This window comes from Thunnus thynnus, chromosome 6 (assembly GCF_963924715.1).
Source record: "Thunnus thynnus chromosome 6, fThuThy2.1, whole genome shotgun sequence".
Classification (NCBI taxonomy): domain Eukaryota; kingdom Metazoa; phylum Chordata; class Actinopteri; order Scombriformes; family Scombridae; genus Thunnus; species Thunnus thynnus.
This window is the reverse complement of record NC_089522.1, coordinates 22,742,336-22,768,382: the sequence shown is the minus strand read 5'-3', so window position 1 is coordinate 22,768,382 and position 26,047 is coordinate 22,742,336. Positions and strand designations below refer to the sequence as shown.

Genomic DNA, 26,047 nt, shown 5'->3' with positions numbered 1-26,047 from the left:
ATTAACAAGAATGAACAGCAGCACTTTTGTGTCTTCTGATTAAATCTTTAGATTTCATCTGGTGTGAAAGAAATAAACAAATCTAATCCAGATCATTTATTTGCAGTTAAACGCTTGCAGAAAAGTGGACATGTTTGATTTGTGAGATCTTGGTGCAACAATAAACTCTCTCCTCTCAAAACTTAAATCTGAAATATTAATCTGAAGATACAGTTTTGGGAATTGGACAATAAGCACGCTGAGAAAACCCCAGACAGAAAAAAAATTGTTTTCTGGGTGTGAAATGTCTTACATTCAAATCCCTTTTGTACTTTCTTGCTCAGTTCCAAATCTTCAATTTTCTTCATTTCCACACCAAATAGAGCCTCAAGAGTTTACAGTCTCCCTTATGGGGGACTTAACTAATTGAGTCTCTATATTCCTTTGGCTTGCTTTATGTTACCGCTGTGCTCTTTTAACATCATTTCACAATGGTTTGTGTAATCACCGCAGCCACTTAGACTGGAACTTTATAAGTTTTAAGTTTTAATACTGTTCTGTCCAAAATTATGTCTATTCTAAATCTCTATTCTGCACAAATGAGACAATCTGTGAATATGATTTTCTCTACTTCACCCCATTTACTCTGACTGCTAAAGATGTACAGATCAAACCAACATTCCTCTCGCTGTGTTTATGACTGTTCCTGCAGTAAAAGGTCAGCTGTTGATTGGTGCACTATGTGTCCACATAATCAAGGAGGAGGATAATTTGAGTTGCCTCTAAGATGAGACATCATTTGGCTCATGGACGGCGAAGCTGGCTGGGTGCATTTTTTCAAAAGATGCTCTTCGTGTCCTCATTTTTGGCAAATTTCACTGATTCAGAAGAAAACAGTAATGATACAAGCATTACTTCAAGTGATGAATGAAAAATATGACATATACACATGCAGATAAGGTCATTTCTCATTTTTAAGAATAAATTGACATTAATCGAGGCAATTAGTGTACTATGATGGAAATTACAGCAATAATGCAGATTTAATTCAGAATAGATGGATGACAGACATTTACTTTGCATTTGGAATGTCACCAGTGGACAATAAACATAACTCCTTTGTTAAAAAAAGAAAAAAGAGATATCTGCCATTTGGAAAAAATGACACCTGTTTAATTTAACACGTGTTAAATTGATTTTTAAAAATTCTCAGGTAATACTTTCATGTTGTGAAAACGTATTTTCTCACTTATTAGCTGGCAGCTCTCTGCCATTGGCATATGTTTGTGTGTCTGAATAGGTGAATGATGGGCAAATTGTAAAGCGCATTGGATAAAAGCACTACATAAATGAAGTCTGTTTACCATTTACTAGCTGTCATCATGATCTTTTTTACAAACCTTCTGGAGACCAAATTGAATTTTAAAAGAAGAGCACTGAAAAGATTTTGATGCTGATAATTTAGGGACTTCATGGATTTGTTTATACTGACTAAAACCTGAAACAACTAATGTTTGGCCACTTGGGGGCAGTGCAACAAACTGTAAAATCAACATTGACATAATGTCACCTAAGTATAAGTTTTTAAAGGCAAATTAAATTAAATAGGCCGATTTACACATCCAGTAGACACAAAGCAACATTAGCGTGTATTGTGAGTGGTGGCCACCTCATGAATGTTTTTGGTCTCCACCAACTAACTCCTGAGAAAACAGTAAAGTTGTGAGCCATAAAACCAAAACTATGAGCTGAAAGATGCTAAAATGCTCCATAGAGCCGAAGGAAACAAGTTGATTCATACATAATTAATCGTTGTTGATCATCGCCATTATTTGTGGGACTGTCACTACTAGTGAGCCCTTTCACATTACACCTACATAGTCATTTGATCCATTGTTAACAAAATGTTTTGTAATAATGCAACTTTAAGTTTTGTGGTATTCTTTTTCTCTGAGATGACATACACTGTATAATGCTTTGAAAAGTAGTTCTTTATTGCATCATAACTTCAGGTGAATTTATATGACCTTAGCGGATGGCTGCATAACTCTATCCAAAGTATGTTCTTTATTTCACTTTCCCTATTTTTATTCAGATAACAGATAGAAATGTCCACCCCAGAGGAGCACTTATGTTATAAATCCCTCATCAGGTCAGTGCTGCACAGTCACTTTCAGGCAATTAACTGGTGCACCACTTTTGATGCTAACCATTCTTTTACAGCCACTTAACTTCAACCATATGAATGCCAAAACTTTATAAATGGCCATTAACTGCCCCAAGTCTCCATTCTTGAACTCACTCTGCTTGATTAGTAAAAGGATGATCAGCATCAGCAAGTGCTCTTCAGCTTCATGTGATTCCAGGAGGTTGAACCATTGATGGGGCCCTAGCATGTAGGCTGAAGGGTCAAGTCACAAGGTTCATGTATTCCACAATTATCGCACCCTCAATCTTGATTTTAAAAAGTGAAATCACATTAAAGCTTTGACTTACAGAATCATTAGAGACCTTATTTCTCTTAAGGGAAAGTGGTTTGACAAAGTCGAAGCAGCCAAGTGGACAGGCTACCAGGAGACCGTGGCCGTAATTGATGGACACTTGGCATGCTCTGTGCGCCTGGCGATTTGTAGAATCCATAAAAAGAGATGTTGAGGTAATTATGTTTGTCATGATATATTGAAAGCAGGAATCGGCAAGCTAATCACAATAGCTGACAGATGTAGCATGCAGATGCTATCAGACCTCTTGTCCATGGCGATAAAATGAAAGCGGGTCATTTTAACAGGTAACAGCTGTTCATTGCTAATTTGTTCAATTATGCGCAGAGGATGCAGGCGGAGGTTGTTTCTCGGCCCTGAGGGACCTCCTCTCTCCTCTCCCTTTGCTTACAGAATGGGCTGAATAATGGAAATCCATATCCCACATATAAAGTATGGTCACAATACAGAAAACAGCAACAGAAACAATTGGGTCTGTGTTGATTCAGGATGCTTTTGCAACACAGAGAATAACATCAATGCAAATTACTTCCAGCATAATTTCTTGTGTGATCATTCAGCACTGTGTCTTCATGACGGTGGGTTGGAAATGCTGTATAATGCAGTGTATTCCTGATAAATGATCCACGGTGACTATATCAGGCTTGTGAGAAAGCAACATCATATGTCCAACGATGCATCTAACATGTTCAAGAAACCATGGATAACCATACCGGCCTCACTGGGAAAGAGTAATGCTATTCAGTACAGAAGAAAAATGCATTATGGGATGATGGAGATCACTCAGAAGTATAATGTTATTGTTAGCGATGAGAGATTGTCTAGCCCCAGATTGATTTGATGCCATGAAGTTTCCTCTACAACATGGGCTTATCCTGACCTTTTAGGGAAAAAATTGATTTGGGAACTTGCCTCCTGCACGGCTGCCAAATCAAGCCAGTAAAACCACTCCAACCAGTCAATCATCAGTGGAAATAATCATAGTTGTTTCAACCTGAGGTAGCATAACCTAAAAAAAAAATCCACAGTTATTTCTGTCCAAAGTAAATCACACGGCTGTTAACGGTGTTCTTGTTTTCTATTATTACTGTAGTGCTTTAATATGATGAATGAACAATGAGAAGTGAAATGTGTTGCAGATAATTTAGTGCTTTAAAACACAGTAGATGCACCACTAATTCGAGCTGATAATTATGGCTGTTGTGCATTTAACCTCTTTGCCTTTCTCTTTGTTTTTCAAGATAACTTTGAGACTGCAGAACAACTTAAAAATAAATTTGCTTCCTACAAGCATACTGTGCTCTCTCATGGTCTCCTTCACATTCACACAGAGAGGGAGGAAGGGAGGTAGTACTGTCAGGTGAAAAGTAGCAAACAGCACCAGTATTTAAAAGCTTTAATGTTTTTCATTATAATCCTGAACCAAACATTTTAGATATGACAGCTACTTAATGTCAGAACAGACAGATTTTTTCCCCCTGCTTATTAACTTCACTAAATCAAACTGGCATTTCTGATTTGGTGAGATAATATATAATCTTGACATATCTGTTCGTTTTCAGTGATTCAACATCCAAATTCAATTTTAGATATTTTCTGACTTCTTTCGTTTTGTCAGGCAGTTTTTTTTTTAGTCTGCATATGCAATAACATTTTAGTGCTGTACTAAGCAATTGCATGTCTGTCTTCATTATATATTCTGCCCAATTCTATAACCTATCAATGAACAAAACTCATTATTTGCTGAAAGTCTACACATAGACAAGAATTCACTGATTTTGATTACAGTTTTAATTCTAGATTAAGATGATGATCAGTTGTACAATACTAATGCAGCTTTGTTTTGTGTGATATATGAGACAACAGTCCACAGTCCATTTAGCAAACCATTATTTTGGCATCCACAACTTTTGTGGCACGAGTATGATTTCTTTAAATATATGTTCAATGCATGGAAAGTGAGAGAAATATTGTTTCCCACTAGAAAAATAGACAGGCCATAGTTTGCCATTAAAATCATGCAATGTAAAAGTTTTGTGGTTGTGAGGGTGGATGACCACATTCTTTTGCCAGTATACCTGCTTCTCATCAAGGCAATGCTGCATGTTTAAATATATGTATTTATCGGCCTTCAAGCCTGATGAACTGGGCTTAAGTCACTTCTCATGCTGAGGAGTAGCCCATTTTTGTTCAACATTACTTGAAAGTACACTTTCTGCGCCCTAGTTCTCCAAATATCAAAAAGTCATTCCAGCAGAGTTTCAAAATGTCAAAAGTGTAGCTGAGAGGACATCTTGGAATTGGAGGTGCTATTGGATGCTGCTGTAACAAAGTCACAGAGTAAACCTTTACAGTAATATGGCCTATAGAAAGACTGCAATTTCTTACCATTTCTCATCTCACCAAAAGACATAGTGGAGGATTTAATTTCTAATCTATTAATGTTGGATTATTTTTGTGTTCATTCTCATTTTAAACTTAAGGTTTTATTTACAGGCCATAAAACACAAGCCTCTACAATAGCTGGAGCTTCATTCACACCTTCTAACCATCAAGGCTCAACTAGCATTATCTCCCCCAGCGATCTGAGCAAAGTTCAAAATACAGAGGCTGACAGTTGTAAGGCCAAAACCTCCCATATGCTTTCTGAAATCCTCACACAGAGAAATGTCAGAAACAAACACAAAACACTGGCATTGGAAATAAAGGATTTTTTTTTACTCATGCTGAGCTTCTGCTAAACAGGTATGCATGTTTTGTGTTTGTTTTTTATCTGAACATTTGCAATTGGGGAGACTTGTCTAGTTAAATTATTCATTGGCTCTGATTACTATAGTAAAGTTGACAGCCAACAGTTTAACAGTCAAACAGCATTGAACAGAGGACTTGGATTTAGTGTTATTATTTTGTATTATGTTATATACTGTTGAGCAAAGCACAGTGAGGGAAGTGAAGAAAACATTGATGCCTATAAAACTCAGTTCATGTTGATGATGTGGTCTGATGGCCACTGGTTGTTCCTCATGAGAGATTTTTAGCCACGGTGGTGGAGTGGCTTTGGGATGGCCATGTTGGTCTGATGGTCAGTCTGACAGTCGATCCTTTAGTTTAGTCCTGACTGACATATAAACAATTATTGGATGGATTGCTATTAAATTTTGCACAGACATTCATGGTCCCCAGAGGATGTTTCCTAATGACTTTGTTCCTTGCCTGAATTTTCCTCTACTGCCACCTTGAAGTTGACATTACTGGTTTTAAGTAACATGTCTAAACAACTATTGGATTGATTGCCATGAAATTTGGTACTTACATTCATTTCCCTGTCAGGATGAATTGTAATATTTTTGGTGAGCCCTGGTCTTCTTCTTTTGGTGATCTACTGCCATCATCAGGTTAAAAATTTTTATTTGTCCAATACCTGCAAAGCTAACACAATTCTCATCAGCCTCAACTGTAATTTTTGTTAATTAGCTACCACACTGAACTAAGAGGATGAACATGTTAAACATTATACCAGCTAAACATCAGCATGTTAGCAATGTCATTGTGAGCATGTAAGAATGTTTGATGTTTGCATTTAGCTCAGAGTGCAGACTCACTGTGTAGCATGGCTGTAGAGTCTTGTGTTTTGTTTGTGCTCTTCTGGTTTGAAGCAGACATGATGGGACACCAAAATGAGGGTTTAGCTGTACAATAATCTGAATCTGAAGACATTTGGGTTGTTGACACCGCTGTCAATCAATTCTAATCAAACCATACATGCATATTCGTAATGAAGCCAATAAATTAGCAGCAGATTTCATTAGAGCTTTGAGTGTTTTTGTATCATTGATTGCTGCTTATTTAAGTAAAATATTTCATGCTATTGAGAGAAATACCAGATCTGACACAAAATTTGAATTTAATTACATTGTTTGATGGATCAAGAACTTAGTGCTGCACTTTGCATCAGCACTTATTTCTGTTGGTCCTGATATATATATATATATATATATATATATATATATATATATATATATATATATATATATATATATATATATATAACTTGAGTTGTCAGTGTTGAACTATTAGTGAAATTTTAATGTGATAAAAGGTCTAATTCATCTTATTACCTCATAATCTTTTCATAGCAGAAGAATAGTGTTCACTTTATTCCCGACTACAAACTATAATTTATGTTTTAAAGTGCATACCTCTCAAAAATGTATGAAACTAATTTATAATCACCAAGGACAAGGTGTCTGCTATATTTAAACCACATGCAAGACTATGACTAAGAGGTATGGGTGGGGTTCAATGGATTATCAACCACCACGTTTTACTTGCGGAATATATCTAAATATGTGAAATTTATTCATCTTCATAGCTGTCACTCAAAGACATTATCCTGTGAGCAGCCAGCAGTCTCTCATTATGCAAAATCAAACAAGACAGCGGAATTGAGTTTGGTGTCCCAGAGTAACATAAGCAAATATAGCCTGACAACTCATATTGGAGAAGACTTAGAAGTTTGCCTATGTCTGGATATCAAGACGACGGTTTGGGCAACTACAGGCACATGATACCTTTGTCTGCAGAGGGAACAGAACAAACAACTTTCTAAGCCTCAAATCCACCAAATCTGAAGCAATATGAGGATATGAGGAAGTGCTTTGGTGTGATCTTTAATGGAGATGTCCATCTGTGTGTGTATGTGTGTGTGTGTGTGTGTGTTTTGTGTGATCAGATCTTCCACGCATCAGAAGTCAGGAAGTCAGTGCTTGCATGAAATCATATAGCAGCTGGTTTCCTTAGAACAAAAGTTACCTATTAATGTTCATTTCAAAAGAAATTACTTTTTTCTAACACATGGTGATAAAGGATATGAAATATATGGACGCAGGTCTCACAAGCTACAATGACAGATGTCTCATATTGTCAGGGCCTGTGAGAGTCAGACATAAATGTGTTTGGATCATCGGTGGTGCGACAGTGCCCTCCTGTGGATCCATTTTGCTCTGCACCTCAGCTACAGATCCACTTTCTTCACTGGTCAGAGACCTGCCAAGTATAATAATGAATCACAGACAATTATTTTAAACTATGAACAGCCCCGACACAATGGGTTTTCAACATCAGCTTGAAAGGCCACGAACAAAAACAATGTGGAGAGCTGAGATGTATAATGAAAAGAGTGTCCACATTGTTTCATCTTGTCATGTAAAACACTGGGAGCTCGATTTTGAGCCATTGTCACACTGCACTGTTGCCAAGAAAGCTCAAAATCCCCCTCATTCTGTACAGCGCAGGAGATCACTTTAAAATAACTCATATCCATAAAATGTCACAGCAGCAAGTGAATAATGACTACGGAATATTGTAACTATTGTACCATGAGCAGCTTCATCTACTCATCCATTCCCAGAACTCATAAATATCAATTTTATGGTCTAGCATAGGCTAAGCCACTTTTGTGAGCATGATAAGACAAGGGCCCAATGATTTAGGCCTGTTTAGTCATCGAGATATATAGTCAAGACGGATGAATTTATGGTGATGAAAGTGCGGTTACAGTATTTTTGGTTCATGCTGTAAATTTTAACAGAAATGAAGGATTGACTTCAGTTTTGCCCTTAAGCCTCAGAGATAGTCTGCACATACTGGAATGAGCTTAAAATTATTGTGGTTACGCTTCCTTTAAAATCCAATTTTTTTTCTTTCTTTCACTTTTTCCTCAATTTTTGGTTTCTCTCACAGTCTGTTCCGTAACGTGAACGTCAATGTGAAATGAAAGAATACAGTTTGTATTATATCAACTCTGACTTTGCATGAAATAACATCACTTTTCCCCCCTCAGTCTTCTGTTGTGATGAGTGAATGGGTTTCAGCAAAACTTTGGAAATGGTTGACGGTATTCATACGTGAAAAACTAAAATATTATTTGTACAACAAAACTTCTCATTTCCTCAATTTTTCATCCCTCCATCTATCTCCTCTACCTAACACCATTAACTGGGATTTAAAAACATACTGCATCATAGTGACGTCTGAATGAACCACTAAACTTCAGATGAATTTTACTGATTTGCCAGTTTTGGTCTGTGATGTCATAAACCTTGATTCTATCCAGACAAGGGTTGCCATTAACATCCTGCTGGTGATATGAGATCCAGAGATTAAAATCTTATTAAATATGGACAAAAACAAAATTATTTGATCATGTTTCAAGGTTAGAAAGAAATGCATTCTTAGTGTACTGTCAAGTATAAATAGGCTGCTAATAATTTGATTTTGATGACTGTCCTTCATCATTCTCCCTCTGCATGCTGACTAAGCTTCAGATATTAAAAATTGTAATTGTAGAGGGAAAAGTATGTACGAAGGGTTGCATTTCAGCCATTTTTACAGCCACTTTACCTGCCAGCCTTTAGAACACAATATTTCTCTTTTTCTGGGAGGCCTTTTGAATTTGTGATGTAATCATACATGGATGTTTTTATGGATATGGATTTCATGTGGCAAGGACACTTTGAAGAGCATGCACAACAAAAACTGTTTGAGATGATCATTTTAGGAATAGAAATTATGATTTTAATCAGAACACTCAAGATAGTGAAAGATCGTTTCTTAGATGTTTCTTTAATTCACATGTTCGTAATTGTGTAAGTGTTTGCAAAGGCTTGTGTGCCTCCTTCTTCCTCTTTTCTAACAGTGACATTGAAATGTATGAAAAACAAAGACAATTCATTCATTTTGGGCTTTTCAGGTAGGTGACAATTATGTTATATATTCCCATCCGATCACAAATGTCAGTGTTTCAGTGGGAAAGAATCACAATCTACCTCTCAGTTGTATCTTTTCAGATTGTAGCTTGAAAGAAAAACAAAAAAAAAGAAAATTGGAATATTTTCAAATCTGAAACACTCTAAAGGGATAGTTCAGATTTTTTGATATAACATAAGTGAGTTGCATGCTGGTACTGAGACTGATGCATGGACAGTCGCTCAGTTTACAGATCCTGTGGATGAAGATATCCCACCGAGCTGGCAGCTTGTGAGAGAACTGAAAAGCAGCAGATGGGACCAGTTATCAAAAGCATTTTAAATCAAAACACCGCACTCAAAAAACAAAAAAAACAAAAAACACAAACGCATACAAGAGAAGACATCATCTTTACCTTTATCAAGCTTCTGCAGCTAGATTCCTGTTGGCTTCTTAACTATCGACTTTACAATAAAGATATAAATGCCAAAAAGTAATCTTTAAAAAGAAAGCAATTGTGTTAAAAAAAATACCAGTTGATATAATATGTCAATGTGTATCAAGACTGAGTTGGTTGTACTATTTTCAGGCCCTTTCCAATGCGATGGACTCTAAAATACTTATTATAAATAGAACCATTTAGCATCAAATCCAGATCGATTATCAATGTTCCGACTCCATTTAGATCCTCTTAAACAGTCCACTTTAAAGCTTTGTTTTAAGTACCTCCTGTTTCTTGGGCAGATCACAAATCCTGGTGACAGGCCACAGTATTTTAGGCTCCGATGAGGACCTGAAATGTTAGACCTCCCACATAAATTAAGACAATCACAATGGAGATATTTGTAGTTTTGTTTTAATAGAGTTCATTCTCTCAATCCATTATAAAATAGCAATTAAAAACTTTTTTTTTTAAATCCAGATATTTACATATAAACAAGTGGCTGTGCAAAATTTACAAGATATTGGCAAAAAAAAAAAGTCATACATTTGTCTTATTTGTCATATACTGTGTATATATATGACAATTACGACAAATTTGCCCAATTTGAAGTTGTCAACTGATAAATCTACAAGTAGCAAACCTAAGTATATACAGTAATAAAATTTACCAATAAACATTCTTTCATAAAATGACAAAGGTATAAAGACCAAAATTAGTATGTGTACTAAAAATATAAAAAGTTATAAAGTGGGTATGTTCATCTGATCAACTTGTTTTAGAAAACTGATCTGTCAAAGTGCAGTTCTCGTTCTGCATTTCATGTCCATGTTTACCCACCTCAACCTCTATCACTCATAAATATAAAAATGCAGACATCTAACTTATTGAAAAATGTGTCATTCACTTCAATGAGTGTAATCAATAACATATTTTTGGGACTTGTTTTCTTCAAACTCACATGAACTACACAGCCTGTATACTTTACATTACTAATAACTATTTAATTTCCAAATTATACCATACGAGTTTCGATTTTTTAATGTCACCTCAGGCAGTCATCCCTTTCCTTTTTTTTTTAAAATGGAACAAAAAGCAGAGCAAAATGTGCTTGAGTCAGGCAACCCATCACAGTAAACATCCTGCACAAAGATATTTTAGTCAAAGGATACTTTAACATTTGAAAAGTCTGCAGTTCTTTGGTTGACATTCATAAAAGGCCGAAAAAAATTACTTAATAGCTCTGCTTCTTAGTAACAAAATTCAAGTAACATAGAGCCAAGTCCACATTATCATTTTCATAATGTAAATGTTTCACTGTTCTTAGATTTCCTTGAGCACACACTAGAAAACCTGCTGATTTTACAGTCATTGTGTGCAACAATCATGTAGCGAAAAATGATTACTTTAGTAAGGACACCTGCTGTGACAGAAGGTTCACTTCCTTAAGTTGAATTTCATACCGTCACTGACAAACTGAATGGAAACTGCTGACTGCTGAGGTGGGGGAAAAAAAATTCCGAATGTATGGTATGTGTGTGTATGTGTGTGATATGCTTCAGCAAAGATAGATAGGAATGTAAAGTATCTGTAGTCTGTGTAGTAAATGTGCTACAATCTGAGTAAAATGTGGAGTTTCTCTTTCAACCACTGTGTCAGGAACGCTCACAGTAAATGCGCTATTGTGGTGAGAGTTCAAATACCAACACCTGTGATTGCATCATGCACGACACATGACATGTAAATAATTACTTTTTGTTTCCAGTCGAGCAAAGACGAACAAAATAAGCACAGGACAAAACGATAAAGCACGCATCCTTACAAATCTGGAGAGAAGTGTCGGACAGATGAAAGTTTTTTTAAAAATGATCAACACATTCTAATCCATATGGCTTAATTTGGTAAGAAGGCAACTCAGCAGACGACGGGACTATTAGTCTCCGTAAAACAATCCACAGGCATCAAAACTGTGCTAAAATATAGTATATATGTGTGATAAATTAAAATCTCTATTTACGTTAACATGGTCAACAAAATTAGCATTACTGCAGTACTGTAAAAAATCAGGCTGTTGCACCTGAATGTTGCACATGAATCTAAAAAAAAAAAAAAAAAATCAAACCACTTCAGAGATTTGCTGCTACAATGCGGATGTCAGTGCAATGACACTGACAAGGTTTTCAGATCTTAAGTGCTCAGTTCAGTTAAAGACATTTTTCTTGTACGCAGCATGGGGCAGTGCATGGGTGAAGTGTGTTTGGGTGCAACAGTTCTCTGCAGAGCGAACCGAGCTGAAGGGCATGCTGAAATGAAGGCCGAGCTCCGATGTTTTGCTCCATCTCTGCGCTGAAAATACAAAAAGGCCTGTGCTTGAAGAGGCTTTTAAAAGCTGATGTCTCTTCGGAGTTCCAGATCATTCTCATCCCACAGACAGATGTCTCGTCATTCAGCAGTGAGTGATCAAAGAAAGTACCGGCAAAAAGGGTCTGAGCTGCCGTTCAACTCCGCTTCCTTAATGCCACTGAGTGGGACTAGTCATTTTAATGCGAGTGCTATTTTAGGAAGCCTTTATAGAGCAGGTGTGAGTGACTGGTCCCTTTTTCATTCTCCAGGCAGAAGAGCAGGTCCCTGAGGTTGACTCTAGTGATGCGCTGTCGCATAAACTGTCTGGAGCCTGCTCCACTGGAGCCACCAGGCTGGGAGGGGCCCGACCCTGACCCCTGAGGGGTTAAAAAAAAGCAAATACGAGAAAGACTTTTACTCTTTTATTAATCTTTTTGTTGCAAATGTTTTACAATTCAAAATAAATGCATCACGTCTACGGCAAATTGCTATATGTTCCTCACCTCTGCGCTGGCACCCCTGACAGGAGAGTCCATTTTCCGTTTTTTCCTCGGACCGATTGCTGCCAGCGCCGTTAGGTTGGCTTCTCTCTGCCTGATCTGAGCCAGTTCCTGCTGCTGCATCTGGAATACAAGCAAGAACACACGGATTAATCTCACAGACAGACTCGTCATAATGCCGTTACTAGTTATATTAGCATGCATTTACCTCTTTGGCCTTCTGTTTAAGTCTGAGCTGCTCCGGGTCCTCTTGCCGTGACCGAGACTGCAGTTAAGGTAGAAGACGTTTTAATATTTCAAGATAGATATGTTAAATTTATTCAATCAATTATTTTATTCATTCACTCACTCAGTTATTCTATCTGTCCTCTAGTGACTGTTAGCAGCAGAGGAAATGTGCTAATGACACAATGTCACTCCTTTCCTTGTCTTTGCAATCATGGTAGCAGGTAGGATTGTTCCTGTCAATGATTCTGTGTGTCCTTGTTATGTACTGTTACCTTGGCAGCCTTCAAGAGGATCTCTCTCTCCTGCTCTTCCTTCCTTTGCTTCTCCATCTGATCCAGCTGCTCGAAGAACTTCAGCTGGGTTCGCACATCGCTGACCTGCTCGTGCCGCTCGTCCTCCTGAGGAATGAATAAAGTAAGATATCGCAAGAAAGGACAGAGAGGTACAACAGGAAAAATGAAAACAGGTTAAACGGCGATGGGTCTCATCCACTCTCAGATTACAGTCGTTAATTATCACCTTGAGGTTGACGTTCTTCTGCTGTGCCACTTGTGACACCTTTTCCAGCAGGTTTTGTAGACGTTGCTGTGTAGCGTGGGAAATGAAGTTAATCACATCTGAGCCCAACTCGCTGACACCAAACTTCTTACCTGTCACGACAGAGGGAGAGAGGGATAAATATATAGACAGTGTGAGAGACCATGTCTACCTTTAAAAGCAAGAACGTGCTGTACATTTTCTCCAAAGTTCACGTGTTTTTGTGTGTGTGTGTGTGTTTGTCTCACCGATCTCCAGGGCTCTTCGGGTGAGTAAAGAGGTGGAGAGGAAGGTCTCATCTTTACAGGATCGAGTCACCGCGCCAACAAGCTCTGAGTTGGTTGCTAGGATACGGGCGCTCTCCTCCGACAAATTGACTCCTGCCATGGAGGCCACATCATTGATATCATCATCATCCCTGGGTGAAATGAAAAGTGACGAGTCTCATCATCATTTAAAAGAACAAAAAAAAAACATCAAAGGTTTTATGGGAAAAACTGAACGAGACATAAACTGATATTTTGTATTTAAATCTGACATCTTTTTTTTGTCTGCATACATTTATTCAAAATATATATTAATTAATAATAGTTCATAATATTTTAATTTAGCTGCAGTACTCTTTTGTAGCTGGAAAAATACTCCCACAGCTAGAAAAAACATTAGGCTAATTTATCATGCTGCCCAATTACTGAGTCCGGCCAAACAATTGCAATTTAATCAGAGCAGTTCATATATCCACACAAATTTACTCTGGTGTCCCTCAGTGGTAGTTTCAAAAAAGACGTTGTCAGACTTCAAAAACACTGCGACTGCACTAATCTAACTGGATTGTCTAATTTTTCCTACACACAAAAACATATGCCATCAGAATAATTTGACTCTATAATCAGATCATATGCAGAAAAATTCTACACATAGCGGCTCTGAACTATAACACGTCAGGCACAACAAATGGTTCAATCTCTTTTTCTCCATCTTTCAGTTGGCAAATAACAAAACCGTCCATATCGATCATCATCATCTGCTAAAAAGAGGAATTGAAAGCGTACGGTCTTCCGACAGACACGCATCAGGGTTACTCTGCTTTCTCTCTGCAGTTTTCACCTCTGTGCTGTCACTTCCTGCTCTCCTTGACAACTTATTTTTTGTTTCAGTCCAAACACACAACATAGGTGTTCTCATTAACAAGTTTCAGTAAGTTTCAACAGTCATACTTGCTACCTGTTACTCAGGGTAAAACAAAAATTCATGTGCTCCACAATCAAATCACTATTTTATGCTCATAAATTCATCTTACAGCATAAACCTGTCTAGTAGTTACACCTGTAGAGTCTACTGCAACCCGGTACAACAGCCATGTAACGACTCCTATCTTTGTAAATGAAGAAAAATGTTACTACAATGATAAATTACGCATGACCAGTTTTGCTTATGAGGTCATTAATTCAGATAATTACTGTAGTAATTAGCAAATGTGTCTGTGTTAATGAATTTATCATTACACAACAGAAGGGTGGCAAAATATGAACAGAAACTAGGACGATAGAGTCAGCACACTGAAATCTCCCAAAGCAAAAACCAACTCATTTTTATGACAGAGCACCCTACTTATGTCATTAGAGCTGCGCTGCTGAATGGCCAAAAATTCTGGACACATGCAGAAATGCATGGCTCAACACCGGTGAAGTAATGTTACGCTAAACAAAGCCTGAAAGCATATAAACCTGGGTCCTGTTTTAAAGCAGAGTTTAATTTTTTTTAAAAAATCTTGGTAAGATACACAGCCACTTACAAAGTATCAGTAATGTTGCATTTATGAGTCTCATGTTTTTGCTAACTGCTGAACAACATCAAATATCAATTTAAAAAAAAAATCAGAGCAATCTTAAAGACTTTAGAGAAATAAAACACTGCAAATATGTCACTAAAGACTTCTGCTGATGACTACTCGGGGACCAGTATTTAAGAGACACTGACGATATTTATCTGGATTTGTCACAGACCTGAAGGTTCCCCCTCCTGCTTCCTTCAGCTTGTTTTTCTGAGCGGCAGTGAGAGGAGCTTGACTGACGATTTGTACTCCTTTGGCCCCTGGAGCCAACGTCTGCTTCACTGCGGGAACTAATAAGAAACACACAGGGGAAAAAAGCAAATTCAGATTTTTCTTGCTAACTAAGAATAATTAAATGCAGTTACAGTTAAATTTGTTAGTGTACAGTTACATTCTGCACTATGACATTAATCGAATTTGTAATTGCCTGGAATCAAATTTGGCAACTTATGTTCAAAGCTTACAATTATACAGACTATCCACAAGGTGGCAGCACTTCCATTACTGTACAAAGTGAATGGGAGTCAGACCACATACAGTCAGAGGGAACCAGTGCATTTTAATGTTTTCCAGTAACTTTCTTCAAAGCATTTTTTAACATGTGACTTTATAAGCATCTGCTCATTGGACACTGCCTCAGACTGTGTGTTCAGATTCAAATAAGGAAGTACAGAAATAAAACATTCAGCACGAGTACTGAACAATTAAATGAAGCATATTCAGATCACTGTATGGAAGAAATAAAATAATCATATGTGACTGTGGAGGATTAGCACACACATACACTCACACACACACCTGAATGCAGCTGTTTGACCACCTGCGGCTGGCCCACGATGATGCGACTGTGAGGTTGTCCTCTGAGTGTTACCATGGGAGACTGAGCCAGGGTCACCTGTGGCCTCACCACCGTCCCCTGTTGCTGTGGCACTATCTACGCACAATTAGAGAGAGACGCGATGAGAAACACGGAATACGATCACGAACAAGATCAGAAGTATGAACTGTCACATACAAGGTTTCCACTTCTAATGCCAATCACTGAATTCGAGTAAAGGTAATAATTTCCACTAGCGGGCAAAATTACCAGTCCAGGTTTACTGTGCGGTGTCTGAGTGAGGCTGATAACTGTGGTTTTGGTCGCGGCAGTGCTGGTGGCTGTAGTGGCGGCGGTGGAGAGAGGAGGTCGCAGCACTACAGCGGTGAGGGCTGTGGAAGCTGCCGCAGCGGGCTGAGTGCTGGGCTGAGGCAGCAGGCTTTGATGGATGAAGGCTTCCGAGTCTGGGGTCATCTGACGCAGTGCTGGGAGACTTCTCTACAGGCCGAGAGAGGACAGAGAGTGAGCATATATTCAGTTTGATACAGTCACCTTTCAACATAGGATAGATGTGGTTATTATAAAGTAAAAGTGGCAGCGGTTAGGGATAAATGGTACAGTCTATCATATACTGTACTGAAAACAAACAGAAGTGCAGAGAATTTTGTTTTTGTTTTATTACCAAGCCTATATCTAATGAAAAGTTCATAAAGGCTTTTTATTTTTTTTTTTCCTTTGTTTTCACTTCTTAAAATATCCGAAAATTGGAGATCCCACTGGGAAAACTGTGTGAGAGCTATTTGTGATAGCTTAGAAGTGTTTTCCCACTATTAAATCAACAAATAGGGCACTGATGAATATCTTTTTAGATTTGTTTTGATTGTGGTTAAACTGACATAATGATCTGATTATTAAGTAGTCAGCTCATACTAGCAGAGGAAAAAGTCTGACAATAAATGTACTCCTGCATCATTGTACATGTAAATCACTCAATTTCTCCTTACCTGAAGTTTATATGTACACAATGATATGTCTATTTCTAAATTTGGGATTAAGTGATGTCAACATTATGCCTGTTTCTATTCCAATGAGCCTGCTGAAAGCCATCCTTCAGTTGCCATTTCGGGAAAACTTTGGGAGGGATGATGATGCTCTGCACTTCCTGCAACCCAGTGTTGTTGGATGAGGGCATACAGTGGAAGAAGATTGTTGGAAACAAGTTTGATGACGGTGAGAGGTGAGACTTAAGAGTCTCCATATCACCATCTGTGCACATATGCTGAGTTTGCAGTGATGTTTTACGCTTATTTTACACTTATAACCAGACAAAGAATGCCTATTTATTAATTTAATGCCTATTAAGAGGCAGGAGCAGGACGCAAGTATATTATGCCATACACAACTTTCAGAGCAGACTGTGCATTAAGAGAAAACGTTCCTTTTTTCCTCTCTGTCAGAACGATCTGTCCCTACTAGCAATTCAGAAGGGCTTCAGAAGCAGTTTGAGCATGCTGGTGTTCGTTATACAACTTTAACAAACAAACCTTGTGTTTGATGCAGGATAATAAACCCATTGTTTAACCTATTCATGCCCCACTGGTGTCACTGGTTAAATTCCCAGGTTGTAACTGTTTAAAGTCTGTTTAAAGTCTGTTTAAAGGAAAATATTATATACATGTTAGAAAATAACTGCTGAGCTGAGCGTTACACTTCTGTGTTCAGGATTTTTTGGGAGAGCCTGAAATGGTGGCTTGATGACGTAGATGGATTACTAGCATGACCCCCCCACCCCCCCCCCAACTAAATATAAACACTAGAGTGCACGTACTCATAGTTACTATTTTTACTTACACTGGGTAGTTTTACAAACTTTCATCAGACACAACTGGGATTCACTCTGGATAATCCCCTGTTACTGGTGAATGAGACCATTGCAGTCAATGACAGCGCTAAAGGAATCAACTTAAACCCAGCTGAAGCGTCTGTTGATGAGTGAAGCCGGCAGCGGCTTTGGCTTAAGCACCAGCTGTTTGGCTGAGAGGACAGGTAGAGTTAATGGACGCAGGGCCAGCAGCAGCTGACACCGACCGCCACCTGCGGCTTCAGCTTCAGCACTGGCTGTGCGACTAGGAGGTCCCCGGCCAGAGGGAGAGCATTTGTTGGGCAGCGCTTCGCCAAAGCGTGATGGCCATAATGAATGCTGACGTTTCAGCAGAGAAGTGAATGAATGTTAAGTGCACCAAACTCCATTGAAAAAAACAACAATTTAATAAAACAATGATAGATGATGATTCGCTTAACTAGTTATTTAAGTTGCATTTTTACTGAAATGAGTCCACATTTACCTACAAAATATGCGCTGAATTAAATAGTGGCAACTAACGTTAATTTTTAAAATATCATCTACGTTGCTTGCCTCACACCTACCAACAGGGCCTATTTTAAATTGTGTATTTTTATATAAGAGTTTTGTATGAGAGCTGTTTAGTTGTGCTGTGCTTTCAGCGCTTTCAGCAGACACGCCCCCAGCCGTTCAGTGCAGAGAACACTGATTATTTTTCCACAGTTTTGAAACCTAATTTTACATACTTGATGTTTTTTTTTTTTAAATCATTCAAATTTGACTAGCTGGTTAATTACACATTTTTCTGTGGTGTGACAAATTCAAAACACATATTTATTATTGACTTTACACAGACTTTAAACAAGAGCTGGTTCTGCAACTTCAGTTCCATACTCATGACTTCTAAATCACATAATTATACCAGTCATACCAGTCTATGTGTAAATGTGTCTGCCAAACAGAGTTGTTGACTTTTAGTTAATTAAATTGCAATGTTTACCCTGGAGGAGAAATGGTGTAATTTTACAGGATTTAATTATTTGGTCTTATGAAAAAGAAAATAACTTACATAACTTACAAAGGAAACAACTTGCGTTCTATAATTATTTGTGTACTGTATCTCTGAGATTTAAGATTAGAATAGGATAATAGTAACCCTGCAATAACTGTATTGTAACTGAGTTTACAGAGCCTGTAAAATGAAATGTCAAACACGTTGTATTTGTGTATCTACTTGCATGTCACTGATCTCACCTTCAAGAAAGGCACAAGGTACGGCTGTGGTGAGGAGTTGAGCTCCCGGTATAACCTACTGGTGAAATCTTCGGGCTCTATCTTCGCTTCCTGTTATATAATAAACACAAAGGATGGATCAAAGCAGAAAAAATAGAAGTTGAGAATGACAAGAAAGGGATGAAGATGAGGACAGAGAGATCAAGTTTTAAAACAGAGATGGTGGGAGAGATAAAGGAGATGATGGAGGGGGGGGGGAGATGAAAACAAAAAAGTACCAGCAGGTTCTTTACAAGCTCCTTGACGTTGGCGGTGGTCTCAGAGGACTGTTTTCCACTGGATGCCAGCTTGATCAGCGTGGACAGAAAGTTTCTACACTTTTTCACATTCTCCAGTGTCTCCTGCAAACACAGATATACACATCAGACTTTAAGTAGAGATGTAAAGCAGAGCACAAAAACACCCTAAAAATACCTGTATAGTTCATTATTTATCTATGACAGATTACACAGATAAAAGCATTCAACGTTAGTATTTCTCTCTTACAGCTGAGACTGCTGTTGGGGTGACAGGGCTCCCGGTGGCCCCGAGGGTCCCCACCCTCTGCGTTACTGCTGTGGCTGCAGATCCGGGCTGCACTGTGGTGGGCGTTCCTAGTGGCTGTCCTGGGGTGGCGGCAGTTCCTCCCAGCATGATGGTGTTCTATATGAGTCAGTGAATATGCGGTTATGAGATGACACTCAGGAAAATGACAAGGTCAGAATAACGGTTTCCGGTACAGTACATTCACCCCTTAATGGGACATAATCCTTTTCAAGCTTTACTTTTCTAGGATAGAATTGTGTTATTATTGTATGTTTGTACACTATGTATACAACATATACATGGGGTATTCACAACGCTCCTCTCCCACCCCTTAATTACAGCAGAAATACTGCAGCTGTAAAGAGATGATGTGCATAACAGACAATGACAACCTCAAGTAGAAATCCATGACAACCTGAACAATCACAAGAAAAATGAAAACAGCCAGCAAGGTTTTCAAAGTAGCCAAACAAACAGGCCATCCAGAGAAGAGAGACATGTTCTGGTATTGATGCATAGAAAAAAATCATCCTTTCAATGAACAGTTACTAGAAAAACCAAAATGACCACACAACATATGAAACAGATTCAGAGTGGGTTTTATCAAGCATTTCTGAGTAATAAATCAGTCCTAACTTGTCCAAATGGCTGAAAGTGATGCATATTAAGTCTTACTTTAGACATGGGAGTAAAAACATTATATTATTTTTCTCATTTTGAGGCATTACTTCCATCTCCTCCTGGATGTGAGAGAGCTTCAGAGCTTTGCTAACCTGTTCTCAGCAGGTGGAAAACGACAGGACAATCATGTGCTCATTCCAAGAGCACATTCATTTCAAATAACAACAAGCTTCTTCAAAGACACATACTTGATTTCATCTTCTTGTGACTGATTTTGTCTCTGTCCCGGATAATCAAATTGTTTGGTGCCTATTATTGACAATTCTAACGGAAGTAAATGCCTTTAGAGCAACACCAAACTAGAATGAGAGAAGCTAAATTTTTGTGCTGACCGTGTGAGGTTAGTGGACGCAGGAAACATTAAAAGAAAGAAAAAGGTCTTTTAGTGAAAAATGGAGTTTGGAAAAAGCGAAATAGCATGACTGTTTGCTTTTAAGGAGGCCATGAAGACAGCACTTTATGGCTAGAGTAATGTGGGCAGGAGGGAGGATGGAGACAAAATTATGATGTTGTTGCCATTGATGTCATCGGTCTCTCTGAGTCACAGGAGGTGCAGAAGTAGCGGCACCCAGGTTTCAGAAGTGGCAGGTAAAAATTCTAAGTGGCATGTTGAAATTTTTTCCTACTTACCACAGCAGCCAGTTGAGAATGCTGCAAAATATCTTTTATGTTAGGTTGTTTGCAGCTAAATTTAAGCCAAATTGTGTGTCATACAGAGCAAATTGTTCTCTTTGGTATTTGTAACTGTTCAAACAGATGTAATTCAATCCTAAGCCTTGTTTTAACAAGGTTTAGGATTACTTGAGAAATACAAAAGACTGAACTGGAGTCGTTCAAATCACATTTTTTAAAGCCTTAGCGATTGACCTGACAACTTTTTAAGGTTTTTGGCATTAGGTGCTTAATAATTTGATACCCTGGACAGGGAACTAAATACTCAAAGGGATGTGTAAGTGGAGTTACCTGCAGCACAGGAGGCCTCTGCAGTGTTGTGGTGGTCGTCACAGTGGTCTGGACTGTGGAACCTTGCTTGATAATAGTGGTGGGGGTAACGGGACGAGCCAGCAGCGATGCGCCTGGAGCCTGCAGAACCACAGGGAGTATGCAAGGAGGTGTTACACATATGACAGGATACACAAACGCAGCAATACTGAGAAAAATAACATTGCACTACTTGTGTTTTCTCCAATAAACACTGCAAAAACTTTTATTTCACTATAAATATCCTGATTTTAATGTCTGTTGCTCCCTTTGGAAAGAAAGAAAATGTTTCTCTTCTTGCTCTGTATCATCTTTTTTTTTTTTTGTCTTGAAACCAGATTAATTTCAAAAAGCAGATGTTGGATTCATCCACTAACAGTTCTCCTTTCTGTCGGTTTCTTCACTAATTTTAAAGTTGGATGCAAAACTCTACACATGCTAAATAAAAATCAGTTCAGAGCGATAATGATTTTTATTGGTCATTTATGTGTGTATGTGAAGCCAGTAACCAAAACGTAATTAAATCAAGCTGCATTATAAAATTAAATCAGATTGACTTGGGCATTTTTCTTTACAATTTGTAATGAAAAAGTAAACTTTATGAGTTTTCATTTTCTATTGGACAGTAAAATTGTATACATTGTACACCATGATAGGCATCATTTTATGCATGGCACCTAAAACTAAAAACTAAAGAATGTGTACATGATTGTTGTCATTGTGATGTGTGTGTACTGCTCAGCCCTCGTGTTATGGATGCATCGATCCCACTTCATTCTCTTGTTTATTGTCTTGTTATATTTTATCTTGTTTTAACTGTCTACCTTGTTTTACTCTTTTAATCCTATTTATAGGCGTCATTTTATATTGTCTTGTGTTTCTTTTATATCTTGTATTTTATGTCTTATGTTAAGCACTTGTTATTGAAAGGTGCCTTACAAAATAAACTTGCCTCGCCTTTTGTCTCCCGATAACAAATTCTGACACCTAAACTCAGAGTAATGTTGATACTGAGTACAGATCCATCATCATCATCATCATCATCATCATCAGGGCTCTTTTTGTTTTTGTTTTCAGTGAAATCTGCACACTTCACCACGTGGAACTGATCGGGATCATCCGTGACACAACATGAGGCTGTAACTACACTTCACCTCCTAACTACAAATGAAGATGTTAATAAACCAACATTCTTTTAAAGCTTGTGTTCATTTGAATTATATTGTATGAGAAGGTCACAGAGTTGTTACAGTTATAAATATAAATGTGAGCTTGACTCTCTTCTTCTTCTATTCAATTCATGGGTGCCTGAACTTCAAAACGGATACATTAGTCAAACTGAAAAGGACAAAATGCCTGAGCATTAAATAATATTTTCTGCATAAAACGTGGTGTGCAGACTTTACAGTTAAAAATGTATATAGTGACAAAGAAACAGTGTTTAATGTGTATCAGTCACATCTATCTGATATGCAGTCTGCTAAAAAAGCTCAGTATCCACACCAATACTGATCCAGCATGAATGAGTCACATTTTTTGTGTGTTCTGGTACCTGTAGAGAAGTGATCTGGACAGGGGGAGTGCTGGTCGGAGCTGCAGGTCGTGGTGTCATGGCGCTTTGGGACTGAGACTGAGCCTGCATCTGCGCCAAGGTCTGCTGGTGAATCATCAGCAGCTGCCCACTCTCGCTGCGAACCAAGACCATGCCTGTAAGAGGCAAATGTCAGGGGGGGTTAAGATGTCAAAGGTGATGGCTTGTCTGTCCTGATCAGTCTCACCGATATATGTATGTATGCATGGAGTTTCTGACATGAGGGGGTATGATTTACTCATCTGTAGCTCCACTGATGCATGGATATTACCTTTTGGCTGGGAATTTCTAGCCAGGAAGCGACTGGTCAGACAAAAATGAGCCTCAAACGCGGTGCTATGTCCCCAGAGTCAAAACTAAACATGGAGAAGCAGCGTCCAGTTTTTATGCTCCACAAATATGGAACAAACTCCCAGAGAAGTGCAGGTCTGCTGCTAAATCAAGGCTGCAGACTTTTCTTGTTGCTGCTGCTGCCTTTTTTTAAAACCAAATGTGAGGCTTTTGATTAATATTTTACACTGCGCTGTAACTTTTATTCTCCTGTTTTGTCAGTCTTATTCTATTTTAAATTATTTTTTATTTCCAATTTAACACTTTTTAAAAATTGTATTTAAATGTCTTTTTATATTGCCTTGGGTGGCTTTTACATTCTGTTTTGATGCCTTTTATGTTTTATGTAGAGCACTTTGAACGGCCTTGTTGAAATGTGCGATACAAATAAAACTTGCCCTGCCTTGCTTATAACTCAAAAACATTCCAACCCACAAGAAAACAACAAAGTTAAACTTTTTTCTTGTCACCAATACTTTATTGCAGCCAAATGTATTACTATGCATTGGAGCCTGTTTTTTTTGGCCTTCCAGTACTTCATTCAATCTTCCCATCGAACAGGTGACTAGCCGTGTGATAAGAGACCAGGCTATAGTACATAGTAATACCCTGGCCTACAGCAAAGTACTAAAAAGTTAAAGGGTGACTGAACAGGAGAATTAAGCAGCAAAAGCAAGGACTTTTTGGGCTGAGTTGTGGGTGGATACATGTATTTAAATGCTGTAGGTAAAATGTTTAAGGACCCTTGTGTGTAGTGGCTTATCTGACCAGTCACTTTCTGGCTGGAATAACTCTCAACACATGACTCCCAAACAGAACCACTGACTACATTTGAGCAATTCATACAACTTTATGCCAAAGAAAATCTGAATCATCATCAACTAGCCAGAGGGTAAAATCTATCTGAGGTCAGAAGCAAACAGTCACACCATAAGCCTTTGCGAACGGTTTAACACACACAGATACACGTGGGAGAGAGACTATAGATACACAGTACATAGCTGCTGATGTAAGAACAGTTCGCCACTGTCTGTAATATCAATCAACAGATTGCAACAGAATGCTAGTTTGACATACTATAGTGGAGATATGTTGTCCACCTCTAATCTGTTGTTTGTGGCCTCAATAGACAAGTCTGTGTCCTGCCTGCTTACTACAATATGTCTCAAACCATTTCTTGCCTATTCACACACAAGCAGCTAAAAAACTTGTACAAATGAAACAAAGGTGTGTTTGTGTTTCAGACAAAGTTACTGCAGAGCTAATGATAACTTTCCAAAAGTTACCTGGTGGGAGCTGGATGTTTTGGATGTTTGGAGCGTTTTGTTGCGGCTGGGTGAGTCGAGGGGCCAGCACCTGTGGAGCAATAGCTCTTATTCCACCAGGAGCAGTGGCAGCGACTGGTGATGGTACTGAAGTCCTCAAGTTTTGCAAAACAGTCGGGCTCCTCATGGTCGCTGTTGTCCCTGTCGCAACACTTGAAGTCACAACGTGAGCACCGGTCTGTATTATAGTCTTTGCGGAGTCGAATTTGTTAACAAGCGAGCCGGTGGTGCTGGTGACACTGACAGCTGGTGATGTTAAAACGGTGGTTCCGCTTTGTGAGTTGTTAGTGGGTGTTTGCATAGGTGGCCTCACAAGCGTAACCGTGGGTACGCCTTTCACAGTGGACTGAGACGAAATGACAAGCGAAGTCACAGCGTTCTGTGCACTCGTCGAAGAAGTTCGTATGATAGTACTGGGCGCTGCAGGCAAAACTGCTGCGTTTCCTTTGTTCACCGAAACAGGTCCGTTGTTGACAACCGTAACAGTGGGCTGTGAGTTGTTGTCAACAGATGCGCCTCCGGGAATATGACAGTTCGTCACAACGGCACTTCCATTCAAAGTTTGAACACCAGTTGTTCCAGGTTTCCCAACACCAGATGTTGCATCTGATACTACCGTAACGCCTCCGCTAGCGGTCGCCGGCTTGGACTGACTCTGAGCGGCTGTCACGCTCGGTCCCGCCGCCGATGTGGTCCCAGCTGCTCCATCCATGCTTGAACCGTTGGAGCCCGCACTGTTAATGACACCTCCCTGCACTCCTGTCCCTACAGCAGCGGAAACACATGAAAACAAGGGAACAACTCTCCTATTCGCATTAGTTTCGGGAAACACACAAGTGAAGCCAAGTTAGCTACAATCAGCAGAACAACGTGACCAAAATGAGCTACTGTTAGCTAACCGGAGTGGGCAGCTATCTTACCTGCTTTAGCAAGCTCTTGTGAAAGTCCCATTTTGCTGCCCTGAACATTGGAAGTAACGTTACTACCTACGGCTGAGTTGCTGACGTGATTTGCTGCAGACTGGACCCTGCCCGTTGTATCGACGTGACCTGCTCCTCCTAGCTCAGACTCCAGAGATCCGACTACATCACTAACTACTTTTTCGTCCACCTCTGTGTTGAAGAAAACATCATCCAGCAAATCGGAGCCCGCCGCCATCTTTGCCCAGCTACGCTGGTTTGTGAGACGCATGCGCCGATTGGATGCACCCTCCGTGACGCAGCCTCAAAGGACGCTGTGATTGGTTGATCGAAGAAAATAAAGCTTGGAACAAATGGTTGCGAGGTGCAGTGTTGGTGTGCCAGCGCTGTGTGACACTTCTACGAGAAAACAACGATACCGCACAGAGAACTACCCCTGCCGGGACTTTAGTGTGTCGAGGAGATTCTCTGAGAGAGTTCCTGTGTTGTACTACATGTCTTTGTAGGTTTATTCAGAGTATCGAAGCATTTTATATCCGTTTGAGTTTATCGTTAGACGACTCAAAATGGCTGCGTTGGAGCTATTTTTTTTTTTCAAAGCAGCTGTTGCCTGTAGCGCTCACTCACTGA

General features: G+C 38.9%; 1 protein-coding gene across 1 annotated transcript; it reads right to left on the bottom strand.

Moving 5' to 3' along the window:
• Positions 1 to 10,067: 10,067 nt before the first annotated feature.
• Positions 10,068 to 26,002, bottom strand: LOC137184749 (transcription initiation factor TFIID subunit 4-like). The gene is made up of 16 exons (XM_067592724.1): positions 25,418 to 26,002; positions 24,459 to 25,262; positions 22,804 to 22,958; positions 21,234 to 21,353; positions 19,551 to 19,706; positions 19,283 to 19,405; positions 19,026 to 19,115; positions 16,199 to 16,426; positions 15,910 to 16,045; positions 15,284 to 15,401; positions 13,526 to 13,695; positions 13,260 to 13,390; positions 13,013 to 13,138; positions 12,721 to 12,777; positions 12,516 to 12,635; positions 10,068 to 12,389 (listed from the first exon to the last, which is right to left on the bottom strand). Exons 1-16 carry the CDS (start codon positions 25,686 to 25,688, stop codon positions 12,222 to 12,224), a joined length of 2,973 nt encoding a protein of 990 aa, XP_067448825.1. The 5' UTR covers positions 25,689 to 26,002; the 3' UTR covers positions 10,068 to 12,221.
• Between the last annotated feature and the right edge of the window lie 45 nt (positions 26,003 to 26,047).